This window comes from Gopherus evgoodei, chromosome 2, assembly GCF_007399415.2.
Source record: "Gopherus evgoodei ecotype Sinaloan lineage chromosome 2, rGopEvg1_v1.p, whole genome shotgun sequence".
Classification (NCBI taxonomy): Eukaryota; Metazoa; Chordata; order Testudines; family Testudinidae; genus Gopherus; species Gopherus evgoodei.
The window spans coordinates 76738199-76753546 of NC_044323.1; the positions used below are offsets into that span (position 1 = coordinate 76738199).

The following is a 15348-nucleotide window of genomic DNA, read 5'->3' on the forward strand; positions in this document are numbered from 1 at the left end:
CAGATGGGAAATCAGGAGTGCTGGAATGGGGGGTAGGGGGGGCGGTGGATGGGCCTGTCCTGTACACTTCTGGCCATGGGCCTGGCCCCCTGCCCCTCCTCTTCCTCCTGAGGCCCATCCCCTGGCCAGGTTGGAAGCTGGAGCTCAGCTGTGGGGAGCTGTAGATCCTTGACCAGCCCAGGCTGGGGGGGCCTGAGAGCAGCCCCCGGCCTATGTCCCTGCCCTCCGAGCCCTCCTCCCAGGCGGCTCTTACCATAGCCCAGTTGCAGCTCTTTGGCCCCTGAGGCCCCACCCCCAGGCTGAGCCGGGTCAGGGTAAGAGCCATGCGGGCAGCTGTGAGGAGCTGCAGACCCTCCACCTGCCCTGGGTGGAGAGCTGGGACAAGAGCTGGGGACTGCTCTCGCACTTCCCCATCCCAGGTAGGTGGAGGGACCCGGGCTCCCCGGCCCAGCTCCAGCTTCGCTGGGGCAGAAACCCCTTCCCCCTCTTTTAGAAAGAGTCCGTCACCCCTGCTGGAAATAAGACAAATTTTTAACAGTGAGAGTAATTAACCATTGGAACAATTTTCTCGGGGTGTGGTGGATTCTCCATCACTAGCAATTTTAAAATCAAGAATGGATTTTTTTTTTTAAAAGATCTGCTCCAGGAATTATTTTGGAGAAGTTCTATGGCCTACAAGAGGTCAGACTAGATGATCACAATGGCCCCTTCCGCTCTTGGAATCCATGAGAAGACTGAGATTCCCAATTTTTAATCTCTTTAATTTAAGAACTAAACCAAGTACTCTCTGTAATATTCAGCTATTCAGCTTATGCAGGGAAAGACTGAATCTGTATCTTTCTAAATTTACATTAAACGTTTTGCCATAATTAAACTTTTTCCTTGTCAATTGGGTCAGATATGACTTGGCCTGTAGCATCACCAAAAGTGCACATTTATAAAGAAAAAATTGAGACATTCACTACTACATACATTTACAATTCACAATCTATAAATATACATATACCCATAAAATCATACAAATATCCTCTTTGTGGACAAACGCTTGCATCTTAGGAGAATGACAAAAGTTTTAATTAACAGGCTTTAGTTTCACCTTTTCCTCATAAGAGGAACAGGTTATTTCAGCTACAGTGAACACAATTTAGGCTATATATCTAATTTCCTTTCTACAAGAAAAAGTTATGAATTATTAATCCACTTACATTGTTAATCAGCCACCTGTCCTTTATGGGAGAATTTTCCTTTCCTATCCCATCCCCACACACATCTAATATAGACTTGTCTACACAGCTACTTAGCAGCAAGCCAGGGTGCCGAATGCAGAGTGCACTAGCCTGCTGCGCATTAATTGGCTGTGTGGACTCTGTTACTGTGCATTACAAGTACGGAACTTTTAGTGTGCAGTAGCAAGATCCACAAGGCCAATTAGCACACAGGGTAGCGTTCTGTACATTCCCACCCCATCTTACTGTACACTAAGTAGCCATGTAGATAAACCCTGAGATTCAAAATTGACACTTCAACACCTTCTAAATTGCAAGTGGATACAAAAAATTGTTAGTTCCTGAAAGTAGATCATAGTATGTATAAGCCAAATATACAATGACAAGATGGGCAACAGTTTCACAGTTTTCATATACAGCGCTAGGAGTGAAAGAGGCATAGTGAGTAAATATGGGGGGAGAATGTTTTGGATACTGGGGAATGTCTTCACATATCACACCACCAGAATAATGGTTTCAAGTACTTTAAAATGCTAGACATACAATTACCAAAATTAATGCTGTTTGCCAGAGCATGAATATCATACAGCCACAGCTGTACATAGGATTGGAATTATTGTGGGAATTATTCTTTAATAATTAAATGTTTATCAGTTTGAAAAGATTAATGATCTCTTGTGTTTCAGCACCATGTCTTTTCAATTTCCTTTCTAAAGCAACAGTAAAGATTAAACTACTTCTTGAAGTCTGAATGACATGATCTGGAATGTCCTGGTTTGATAATGGATGGCCCACCTCTCAAATCTTTGATCACTGGTTGAGATTCAAGAATTGTTACCCACCTTTTCTACAAATATTTGATTAAATAGTCAAAATTTCTAAACAAGAGAGAAGAAAAGTCTCAAGTCTCAGCCAATCTGATTATTAAATGTGAAATCAATGAATACTCAAAAATAGAACTGGCTTTGGATTTTTATTATGATTAATAGTAGTTATTGATCACCACCCTTTTTTCTCATTCTACACAAAAAACAGACGTGAAGAATGCTGAGGGTTGAGTTAGGCAATCTACATTCTGGTATTTCCTAACTTTTGCGTGCTTAATTCTGCAACCTTAATACTGAATTTTGAACATAGTTTGTGTGTTATTTCCTAGTTGTTTTTAAAAGAAACTGAAAAAACAAATTCCACAATGTGACATCATATTGACACCCACATGGGTCACCAACTGGGTTGAAACCTTTAGATTCACCATACGGACCTCTCTCATTTGAGCCAATAGAGTAACTGATAGCAGGAGTAGGCTGTCATCCTCTACGTGGACCAGTACTAGTGGGGGATGGGACACACTATGACAAGGGTTTCACAGATGTTTGCTGACAGCAAAGGAATGGCGAGACTCTGCATTCTTGGGTTCTATTCTAGACTCTGAATGGGGATTCTGGAATAGAACCCAAGCTCCAGTGGGCACAGACACTCCTTCCCATTTCCCACAAGCCTGACCCCTTCTGTCCCATCCCTTTCCCTTTAACTTGTCCCAGTCCTCTCTCTGCCTCAGCCCTGGCTCCTTGTGTCAGTCCCATTCTCCTCACCTGGCCACTCCCAGCGTCCATTCCTTAGTCTTCACATCTCAGTCTCCTTGTCCAGCCAATCTGTCTTTCCCCCTGGGCATGCTGTCCCCATCCCCTCTGCTGCCTGGCTCCCCATCTCTTTCCCTCCCCCCACCCAGTCCCCATCTCCTCGCCTAGCTAGTCACAGTTCCCCACTCCCTACCCCAACGCCTTGCCCAGCCAGGTCCAGTCTCTCCGCACCTGGCTTTTGATTGGTCTGACCCCTCTCCACACTAGCTCCTAGTTTCAATCTCCCTTCTTGGGCTCCTCATCCAATCTCGGTCCCCGTTTCCCACCTAGACTCCTTGTCTCGGTGTCTTCACCCAGCCAGTCCCAGTTCTCCCCTATAGCCAACTCCTTGACAGATGTCTCTCCTCCCAAGTGCCTGCCACATTGGTTCCTAGTCCCTGCCTCATCTTAGTTCCTCATCTGATCTCAATATCTTCCCCTCCCAGCAAACTGGTTCCCAGTCCCAGTCTCCTTCTTGCCCAGTCTCTCACTACCAATCAGCTTCTAGTTAGTTACTTCCCCATTCCAGTCACACTTTCAGAAGACTCCTTGTCCCAATCTACTCCTTTCTCTCTGCTCAGGTCCAGCTTTTGTTCCCTCTACCTTCAAATCAACTGGCTACATCCTCCATACTGCCTTGGTGTGGACTTCAGATAAGGGTGACATTGAGAGCACAGGAGAGACAGGCTCCCTGATCTGTTCAGGCCTGGTGAGCCCTCGTAATCCTGGGCTGCAGCATACTCAGCTGTTCTATAGGGCTGGTGCATGCACAGTCCTGTCACACACAGGAGCCATAAGGGGCTAGAGCATACTCAGTGAGGATGGAATCTTTAGAAGTTTTAGCAGTTAAGCTCTAGCAAGGCTCTACGCTGCATGTGCGAAATGCAATTCTTCAAAGGCTTAAAACTTGGCCAAATTCAAGTGGATTTTCATGGGGATGACAAAAGTCACATCCCTGACACAGAAATCAAACCTCTTGCTCCAAAGCACAGGGGTGCTGAAGCAGTTCAAAGAAGAACAAGAAATATTTAACATAGGCTAAACAATATTTTTTCCTTTGCCTCTTTCTCAGAAATGATGAACTATTTCAGTTGAAGTTTTCCAAAAAATTCAGCCTAAAGTAGACACCTAGCATCAAAAATTTCAGCCCAAATTGTTAAAGTACAGCAAAGTTATAAGCAAGTGAAAACATGATCTTATACTGGGAAATGGTGGGCAAACACCACAAACAATAATATACATAATTTATACATATTTATTTTACAGTATTTTTGCCAGTTCTGAAAGATGAATCCAAGTCCAAAAAATGTTAACTGGCTAGTTCCTTTCAGATGATTTTGAAGATGTAGAACTCAAACAGTGTGTATTCTAGTATGAAATACAGTGAAACAGCAGCTTTTTAATGTGTATAACATTTACTCAGAAAATAAGCCCTCAATCCTTATCTTACGATATTCGAGTTATCAAGTTTAAATAAAATTCAGTATGTCTGATCCTCAGGGCTGATTGTGAACCTCATACTTACATTAGTGAGCATTTACTGTCATAAGTAGTCAGACAGACACTGACTTCTACCATCCCTAGACTTCATCAGGACTAGTCATGCAAATCAGTGCTCACCAATGTGAGAAGTTTCACAGTCATGCCCGTAGCTACAGTGTATTTAAAATCAATTGATGCATCTTACACTCCAGTAACAAATGATGTAACAATAATGTAGATTGGAGATATATTTACAAAGAGGATGTCATTTTGAAAGTGTAAACACCTACTCCAATGGGCAGATATTGGATTGACATTTAAAATAAACTCCTCTTAAGCAAATGTTCAAATACTGTCCCTATCTGCATAATAAACACTGATGGATTTTTCCTTCTTCTATATTTCTTGTACAGTAAGATATACAGCAATATGTAACTACATATTGGCACCAGACACTTAATGATATATGAAGGACTCTAGAATTACTTCTACTGCTTTTGCCACCCCTAAAACTACTTTGACAAGATATTTCTTAATTTCTGAATCTAGTTAATTACCTACTTTAGACAGTACATAGCACTTGGCTTTAGAGGTACAATTTCTATGAACTTAACAAAATCCATCCTGGAATATTTATGTATATGAAAAACAAACCAAAACCCTTTTTGTAACTTTTAAATCCAATTCAAAAGTTTTGTTTAACTATCAGAAATGACCTTTCATTACCCCTTCCCTATGATGAGACTTGTAAAGGAGTATGGAAACCGTACAGAATGTTTATGCACAAACAGGCAATAATGTACATTATTCATCAAGCTGTCTAGAACTGAAGTTCTACTTTCTGAGCAGCAATTAAAGAAAGTTTTTGGATTAGTGAGAATACTGATATCAAAATACACATTTAAATAATTTACTCTAAAAGAAAATAATTCATATTTATAGCCTCAGAGAAAATATACAGTTCCTCTGATTATTAGACAGGCCTCAGCTTTTCCAGTTCCAAGGAATACAGAGGTCTCCATCTTGCAACACTGAGTAAAAGTGTGAAATGCAGAGGTGCATGCCTTGCAGGTATGGGAGCGATTCTTCCAGCAGTCGCTTACAACAATCTATCATCTGTGCATGGGAAATACTTGGTTCTTTGTACAGCTGTTTCAGAGAAAATTTTTCAGTGGAAGCACTGATTAGCTCTTTTTCCATCACTGTCAACCTAGTATATTTTAAAAAGTTAGAAATTAGTGCTAAATATGAGGACCAAATACAATCATGACATTGGTGCTTGGGCCTTTTTTTTTTTAAAACGTCCTTGAAAGACAAATATTTATATAGTGTGCATTTAGTTTCAATTTTTTCAAGCGCAGGTATAGTGTGACAGTTTTGAACATGTAAAGACTAATGTTTCTGTGTACAAATATGCAAACTTTGTGAGTGCAAGTGATTATGTCAAGTTGCATACCTACAAAAGGAGACCAAATTTTAAAAACATTAATGACTCACTTATTTGAAAAGCATTTTGTGGTTATGTGGTCATGAGACTTCATTTTCAAGGCATCTTAGAGATAAAAATGTTTGTTCCTTTTTGAGATATTTAGTCAATATTAAGAAACTAGGTTTGAAAGTATAAAAATAATTTCTTCCTGTACTCTCCTACCAAACTCTATATTCAGTATTCTGCAGGTGACCTAAAACACTGGATGACATCAAACGAAGAGTAGTGTAGCCACCTGCTCTATTTTAGGTGTTAATAATATAGTTTACTATTGCAAGAGAAATACAGAATCCTTAACTCAGGACTTAACAAATGAAATGATTTTTCAGTTCACCTTAGACAAAAAGGAATAAGAATAAACTAACTGACAAATCCAGCTTCTTTAAAGAAAAAGCTAGTATGTATGTACATTTGAGAATTCTAGTTTTAAAAAGCTGTCATGTAATACAAATCTGTCAGCATTGGCACAGATAAATGAAACAAACTGAGCCATTTCTAAATTCTGTATTGCTAAACACTTTTACATAGCCTATATGGAATGATGTGTAGTTCATTTAATACAATCCTAAGGAGAATGCAAAGAAACAGCCCACAGAATCAGAGAACAGAAACTCTTTCTTATTTTTAAAGAAAGTTTCACATGTACTGTGCTTAAGATCCAGATAATAAATATGATACCTGTGCAGACTTAGGATGTGTCTACATTATGGAGACTATATCAATATAGTTATGTTACTGTAGCTATGCCAGCATGATCCTATACAGTGCAAGTGCAGTCCACACCAAGAGAGTGTGTTTTTTCACTGAGGCGGACCACCTCCCCAAATGATAATAGCTATATTGACAGAAGTACTTTTCCATTGACATAGATGGACTTACACTTTGGGGTAGGTCAGCAGAGCTATGTTGGTAAGGGGTGTACATATTGTCTCTTGACCAGTGTAGCTATGTCTATCTATTTTTAAGTGTAAGGCAGGCCTTAAAAATTACACATTTATGCCAGGATCCTGCAACTGGATTAGTGCAGGCAGCCCCGTGCACCTGCCTGGAACTCTGCATGAGCATCAGGGGCAGCCTCCTGCATTGTTCCAGCTGCAGGTTTGGGTCCTTAAAGATCCATTTTAATTGGTTAGATTGGTATTAAAAAATTCTTATTTTCTTCTGAAGTTCTGATTATACTGCAACTCCCAAACAGTGAAGGGAGCTGCATCTTTATGTTGCATTAGGTGCTTGTGATTTCACTAACACTAACTCTGAATTCAGGTCTTACCAAATAAGTAAAAAAGAGGAAAATTTTCAGCTGTTTTAAAACATATTTATTTCTAATTAGAGTCCACATTAAGGATTCAGGACCATAAAGAGAGATTTTTAAAACCTTTAAAAAACTTAAATGTACCATAAAGTATTTCCATATTTAATAAAGAATGCTCAGTTGTGGAAATTATTAAGTCTCTGCATACTTCAGCAAGATTATTGTAAAATCAAGAGAGTTTCTTGATCTCTTATAAACAAAAAAAATTTCATTTTTTAATTAAATATAGCAGCTATGTAAACTGATAAAGAAGTTGTCAGCTGAGCAGCAGTTCATAACAAATGACAGTTGGGTGAGGTAATATATTTTATTGGATCAACTACTGGTCAGAGAGACAAGCTTTCAAGTTGGATAAAACAGAACACAGTGGCAGGAAAGGTGAGACTCTTTTTTGTAGGGAAAAAAGTTAACTCCCTTTTATATATCCTCAAAATTCTCGTATTGTTACAGACGTAAAACAAATAATTCAGTAATACAAGAAGTAGAGAGAAAAACAAGAGCTAGCGTACAAACTTGCTGAGAATACTTACTCTTCCTTTCTTTTCAGATTCTCTCTTGCTTGCTGTGCTTTGGTAATAATAAACCACTGAAGGGTTGCTAGATCACACATTGTTGGGATGTTAAAATGCCCAAGTTCATGCAAGTTTGGAGCATACCTATCACTGTAATGAAACATGATGCAAGTCAAAATAGATACACCTTATCACTTCTTCTTGTACTAAAATATTTGTCATGGATAACAGAACGAGAAATTAAGGATAAAAAAATCCCACCTGATCAATAAGTTCTAAATCATTCTTTGGAAAAGGGTTGAGGCATGGGTACAGAATGTTATTTTAGGTGTTCTGATTTTTTTTAAATTTCAAGAGTGTGGATCAGCAGAAGCAACTCAATAGATGCATATTAGTTTCCTGCTGCAGACAAAACTATTGACTCACAAAATTCATTTTTTTCAGATAATTTCTCAGAGATTTAAACAAAGATTTAGATTTCAAAGGACTTTCTCCATTAAATTAGCAATTTTAAGATAATTAAACATTTTACATTTAGCAGTCTTGGCAGAACTCTTACAAAACTACTGCAAATTCATTTCTTGAATCCTGCGTTCAACCTGTCTAATGATCTTACTAGCACAATATGTGGATGTAAAGCTCGCTTTGAAATGAATTCAAGCCAAGCACTCTCTTATCTTATGTTATCTTAGGGCTTGTCTACATCAGAAAGTTGCAGCGCTGGTGAGGGAGTTACAGCGCTGCAACTTTGAAGGTGTACACATCTGCAGGGCATCACCAGCGCTGCAACTCCCTGTTTGCAGCACTGGCCGTACTCCCGTTTTGTCTCAGGTGTAGAGGATCCAGCGCTGGTGATCCAGCGCTGGTAATCCAATGTAGACACTTATCAGCGCTTTTCTTGACCTCCGTGGAAGGAGGAAGCCTCTGGTAATCAAGCTGGTCTCCTTTCCCGGTTTGCTCTCTCGTTCCCGGAACCCCGAGCAAGCAGGTCTCCTTCCCTGCGGTTTGCTGGGTGGCTCCGGGAACGCGAGAGCAAACCGCGGCGAAGCTGGTCTTCTTTCCCGGTTTGCTCTCTCGTTCCCGGAACCCCGAGCAAGCAGGTCTCCTTCCCTGCGGTTTGCTGGGTGGCTCCGGGAACGCGAGAGCAAACCGCGGCGAAGCTGGTCTCCTTTCCCGGTTTGCTCTCGCGTTCCCGGAACCCCCCTTGAAGCCGCCCAACAGCGCTGCAGTGTGGCCACATCTAACACCACTTGCAGCGCTGGTTGCTGTAAGTGTGGCCACTCTGCAGCGCTGGCCCTATACAGCTGTACTAATACAGCTGTAACAACCAGCGCTGCAAAATTTTAGATGTAGACATGGCCTTAGTCACACAAACAAAGCCTAAATACATATGGGCAGGCACTTCTACCCACACTGAACTACATTGGCTTATTAGATGCACATAATTGTATCTCTGTATAACAGCTGTTCATATGCTTGACAGATTGTTCAATCTAGTCAATGCTCACTGTGCAGATGAGTTTAGAAAGATAAAAATGCTATCCTCACTGGATGTGCACGATTTCCTTCTAGCTAACCACTCTCCAACTCAAGAGAAACAGTTTGACACAGTTGCATCATTTTAGAAACAGATCATATTGATTCCATAACTATAAACAGGATTGCTAGTGCCTAGTAAGTTGTAGTGTGTGCATATTGTTTACAGGTTGTGCAGTCTTAATTAACTTGATGCAGGCAGTTAACATTTCCTGAAGCTACATTAAAAATGTAAAATATATTGCAACCAACAGGGAACGTGAAAATGCCAAAGGGACAATACTGCAGCAAATAAGACTTTGTAATATTACAAAGAGCAATACATAATCAGCAGAGAGAGTGTAAAATGACCAAAAGCTTTATAGAAGCAGCTATCCTGCAGACACTTACCTTTCTAGAATCATTTGCAAGCCACGCAGACTACGAGGATGAAAAGATAGTTTACTGTTAAGCAATCTATTATAGAAAGCATCAAGACTGGTGTAATACTCTTCAAGAGTTAACAGTGGCTGCAGCTCTTCAATGTATGTTATTTGTATGCCTCCTAGAAGATGACTTATACGGTCCTCCAAAAGCAGCATCTTCTTTTGAAGTTTATAATAGCTAGGCAATCTTTCAAAAATCTGCACACACAAAAATACATTTCCTATAATTACACATAACGCGATAAAAATCTCTCCAAGAAATTAAGCACTTATTAATCCACAACGGAAGGAACCCTAAAGAAAATGAGGTATCTAACGATGCAAACAGAATCTAAATGTTACAATTGAAAGTTATGCACTGGGAACACAAACATGATTGGCAGGGCTGGGTGAACAGAATGTTGTTTTTGGGGGTCAGGGGGATAGGAGGGTTACACGGAATCTCTGTGTGCATGGTCCATAGTGTACAGCAGAAGTGGTAACAGTTAAGGTGTGTGCTTGTGAATGAAGAATTAGGGGGTATGATTGTCAGGGAGGAGTGTGTATATGTGTGTGTGTCAACCCTGTTTCACAACTTTTGTGTATTTATATATAAAACAACTTATGACCGCTTGTGTCCCATTATTATATACATTACCATGATACACTAAATGAGATGACTAGTATGACATGGCCTATGAATTATTTGTACTGTAGATAAAATAGCACATATACAACATTAATTATACACATTGAAATTCTTCAAGTGTGCACATACACATGAATGAGAAAGAAAAAGTTTTAGCTGTAGATGTACTGATGTCAACATATATTAGAATTTCATACAGGTATCAGCATACCCTGCTGCAGTGTGATTTGAAGGATCTCTCTCTTCCTTCTGTGCAAAAAGTCTGAGCTATCAGCTTGACTGAATAGAGAATAGTTTCAAAAGAAAAGACAGCGACAAACAGTCAGTGGTACTAAAGTGGAAGTACAATCTTGTCTACATATAGATTTGCTCTGGTTTAAAGAAAGGTGTGTTTTTAAATCAATTTAATTAAATCAGTGCAAGACTGTGTGCACTTTTATTTTGGTTTAGGATTGGTTTAATCATATGAAAGACTCAGTTCAACTAGTGAAGTTTGGCTGTAGACAAGACCTTCCAAACAGCAAACGCTGATCAGATAAGAATGAAAGCAGATCTTGCCAACAATGATTATACCTAAGAATGGGGCATTTAGCAATTTCATCAATGTTGCATGATTTCCATCATGAAGAAGTCAAACTGAAAGCTGCAATTTCAACGATAATTTGCAGCAGGTGGTCCAATCTGATTATACAGGTAATGCAGTTGTTACCTTTTGCATATGATGACAAAGCAGGTGACTTCCAAAGTTATTTTAAGTTGTTTTAATTATGCTGGCCAATTTCTCATTAGTTTTAACTACAATATCTCAAAAAAAGAAAGTGAATTTACCTTTCAAGAACTTAAAGACTTTAAATTGCACATTATCCTATACTAGTCTCAAAACATCAGCTTCCTACTCAATTTTTAAAAATACATTAAAGACATTAAATCATTAGAAACTGTCATTTCTCTTTTTAATTAGACAAGGTGGTAGTTTGGAATCGTAACATGCAGCTTCTATTAAAAAAGTGAACATCCAAAGCACCTTCTCTCAAACTATTTCCATTCAATGAGCTTTTGAACGAATTTTGCGTTTAATTCCAATTTCTCAATTTACCAAAAGATATAAATAATTCATATTAACAAAACAGGAAAGAGAGAGTTAACAGAAACCTCTCACTCCACTGAGCTTACATAGACAAGGAACTAATCATTTGCTATGGAATTTTCTGTTGATTAGTTGGCTACAATGTTAACTGCAGGATGTAAGATAGGAATCTTATGTTCCTACATCACAGTATTGTAAATTTTCAAACAAAGTAACTCACCCACCCACCCACCCACCTCCTTTCTTTTTGAATTTTATCCACATTTAACTCCTTTTATGCAAGTCCTTTAAAAGGAGTGACTTCTCAGGTGACCAAATGCTACTTACTTATGTGGGCCAAGAATTGACAATACTGAACTAAACTCATTGGTGCAAAGAGTGATAATTCTGAAGATGTTCTATGTAAATCTCCTCTTCAACGCCTACAATTCATTTAAGTTAACTTGTACATTGCTAAATTTAAATTAACTGGAACTATGAAATATATGAAAATCATCTTTGAATGAAGTGACCAATATTTTCAGACATTTCATTAAGTGGTATCTGAGCATTATGTTAAAAGATTACTCTCTACAGTTCTTTGGAAACTATATACTATTATTAAAAAAGATGCCATAGAGTTTGCCACAGCTTGTTTGCAACAACAAACACAGAAATACAGAAATGTGTAAATAAAAGGAAACACAAAAAGGGATTCTTTCAATCTAAGGTGGCCAGTTAATGAACAAGATGAAGCGTTGGGTACAGAAAAAGTAGTTTAGTAGATGTTGCAAAAAGAATTTGTGATCAACACAGCTTCCACTGAAATAAATAGCAAAACTCCCACTCAGTTCTCAGTAGCACTGTAGTGCTTTTTTTTTGGTTAGTTGTGACATTTTAGGGATAAAGAAATATTTCACCAGTGTGTGATCATGTTGCATTCTAAGTTGTGAAAAAGGCAATTTTGTTCACCCCTTAGTATTAGACCAGGAGTTGATTTACTAGAATAAACTGCAATAAAAACCCAACCATAATCTTTATGGTTATTATTAACATCTACTGTAAAGGATTTGATTTAGAATGCAAGTATCAAGTTATGCTGAACATAAGTAACTTAATACAATGCATGTAGTTACTATCAGTTACCTGTAGCAATTAATATTTTGGTTATAACCCTTTTAAAAATAAGTCATTTATACAAGGCACCATTAACTAAATTAAGAAAAATATTAACTATCCTATATCTGAAATTCTCTTACTTTGATCCAGTGATGGTGAACATCCATTGTGCCTAGCATGACATGGCCTGTTGCACTCATACCTGAACAGTCCGTGAATACTACTGTGTGTCCTAATAATGAAACAGTTTTTAGTCACTTTCCACAACGATGTAAGATTAACAATATTATTGCATTTCACCAACAGTAAATCATTTCAGCACAGACAAAAGTAAGTAGAAGCTTTACTCCCATCAATTGGAAACTCTCGTTCTGAAAGCTTAAATTCAAGGATTTTTCTATATGAAAACTTTACCTAGTATTTCCCCTGCCCTCATCCCCCTGCGTAGTTTCACTACTTAGTGTCTTACCTTATAGAGGGACTATTTTTGGACGACTATCAATATTTGGACTATACCATATTTAAACAACCCACAGAACACTGTATGCACTCAAGAAATAATAATTAGATCACTATTATTTGTATTAAATAAAGTAACTTTAACCTGAATATGGTAAATATTGCCCAGTTCACCACTATAACATTTCCTGGGGGAGCACTCAGGGTTGTGAGGTATGTCTCTAACACTTGTCCTTAGAGTGAAGAAGCCTTGTCTGTGCCTACCATGGATCAGCTCCCCAACCTCATCAGCGACTTTCAATATAGGCACTCCCCTCTAGGCCTCTCAGGCCACTGTCACTCTGTAGGTTAGTAATAGGCATGCTCCAGTTTGCAAGCCCTTCAAGTGGAGTGTCCGGCCCCGATCTACTGGCCCCTTGCAGTATTCACTGATTTGCTGCTTCCAAAGAAACAGTACAACCCAGCTTACTAGTTGCACCTCAAATCACCACTCCACTTAACTGTGGAGTTTAGGTTTGTTTACAGTGAAATCAAATACAAGTTTGTTTAACAAAGCATAGCGATTCAAATAGTAACAAGTAGAAATACTGTAAACCAGAGGTTACATATTAAATAAAATCATAGCACGCAATCTAGAGCCAGGTTTAATTAATACAGATACTCTCATGTCTAGTAGTGTATTGCTCACTCAAAATCCTTGCAGCGGTTTACAGCTAAGTTGGCTGTGACTCTTTTTTTATGAGACACACATGCTGTCAATTTGCATCCTAGATGAAGGACTTTCAGTGTGCCTCTGCACTCCAAAACATACCAGACCAATCCTCTGTCTTTATTCATCAAGAGGACACCCCCCTGCTGTTAGTTTCTTCCTGCAGATTTCCTCTTTTGTAGATTTTCCAATCTCTCAATTCATACCCAGCTAGGTATGCAAATAAGCACGCAACATGTGGGATACAATACACAAATCGCCATACTAGGGTGACCAGACAGCAAGTGTGAAAAATCGGGACGGGGTGGGAGGTAATAGCCTATATAAGAAAAAGACCCCAAAATCGGGATTGTCCCTATAAAAATCGGGACATCTGGTCACCGTAGGCCAGACAAGGAGACAGGTACCTGTTACCTCCTTCCTGAAAGGCACATCTCCATGGTACATCATCTCCTGGTGACCTGCCTTAAGTTTAAGCCTTTAAGAGCATAATTTTCAGTATACATACATATCTTCTGAAATATTATATATACATACATTCACAACGGATTATGACAACCAGTGGATAACTGGGTCTCGGTAGAGACCTCACATGCTACCCTTTGGTGAACTTTTATGCAGATATCTGATATCAGGTATCTTTATACAATCCTACACACCCTCTGTGCTGTTTGACAGCCTTCTCTCTCACTGACATAGTGCTGTGCACATGAGTGCTTACACTGGCAAAACTTTTGTCACTCAGGGGTGTGAAAAAAAAACACACACACACATACCGAGTGACAAGTTTTGCTGTCAGAAGTGCTAGTCCAGACTTGGCCTTAGTTTTCCATGAGAAAGACATAGTTGAAAGGAACACTCCCGAAGAATCATCTCAAAAACAGGGATAAAAGGAAGTAAAAATATTCTCATAAAGACCTCTACCTACGCGTAAGACAGTAACTATTCCTGGGGGTGGGAGAGAAGGCTGAGACTGTGGACACAGTTAATCATCTGAGTATTCATCTAGGGCAGAGGCCAAATTTGCAGGGCCCGAGGAATAATTAAATACACAATCATATATTAGCATATTGATACTTCTCATTGATAAACGTTACCTTTGAAACCTTTATAAAGTTGCACGTGGGACAGTCTCACCTGTCTTTTGATTAAATAAGTGAGTTCTCAAGTGAATGAATAATTATTCAAAACTGAGAATCTTGAGAAAGACTAAGTGTGATGCCATGTGTGCTGGCCAACAGTTATTGCCACAGATCAATCTGCTGTATCAGAGGAGTCACATGGCAACCTGAAAGTGTTCAGAGATGCTCAATCCTTCTTGGACAAGAGATCTGATTTCAGAATGTAGGTCTTCTGGAATATGCTCTACAAAAGAAGATTACTTGACCCAAGTAAAAAAGTTCTTACAAGCCCTACTGGCCAGGTTAATTAGATATTCTGAGAGTTAGTGATCCATCTTTTTGTCTCCTTGGCCCCAAGGAAAGATTATAATTACTGCACCAACTTACTCTTTTCCAGGGCAGCAGAGACCGTAAGTGAACCCAGTATCTGGTTCTGGTAGAAGTACTTTTGTCCTGCCTGGGGCACCTGTTAGAGTTTATCATTCTTCTTGGATACTGGTGGCATGGATGAAGCAGAGAGCCACAGATCTCACGTAGTTCCAGAAGTCCCTCTGACAGAAAAAGCTATCTTAGAGTCTTTTGTCTGGACTGTATAACTATTTATGGGATTTCTCCTCCATAGTGTAAACAGGCAAATGTAGTTCT

At 39.1% G+C, this 15348-nt stretch overlaps 1 protein-coding gene across 4 annotated transcripts in view; it reads right to left on the bottom strand.

Annotated features, from left to right (window-relative positions):
* Nucleotides 1-641: 641 nt before the first annotated feature.
* The window catches only part of TCAIM (T cell activation inhibitor, mitochondrial), a 63163-nt gene continuing 48456 nt past the window's right edge, over nt 642-15348 (bottom strand). For 3 of the 4 annotated variants that reach the window (XM_030551027.1, XM_030551028.1, XM_030551026.1), the window contains 4 exons: nt 12555-12646; nt 9567-9799; nt 7659-7790; nt 4085-5537 (listed from right to left, as the gene is read on the bottom strand). In XM_030551027.1, coding sequence (XP_030406887.1) covers nt 5312-5537; nt 7659-7790; nt 9567-9799; nt 12555-12646 — 683 coding nt within the window. In that variant the 3' untranslated portion in view covers nt 4085-5311. Of the gene's footprint in view, nt 3581-4084; nt 5538-7658; nt 7791-9566; nt 9800-12554; nt 12647-15348 lie in introns of those variants that run through there. The other variant, XM_030551029.1, reaches the window with a different exon arrangement.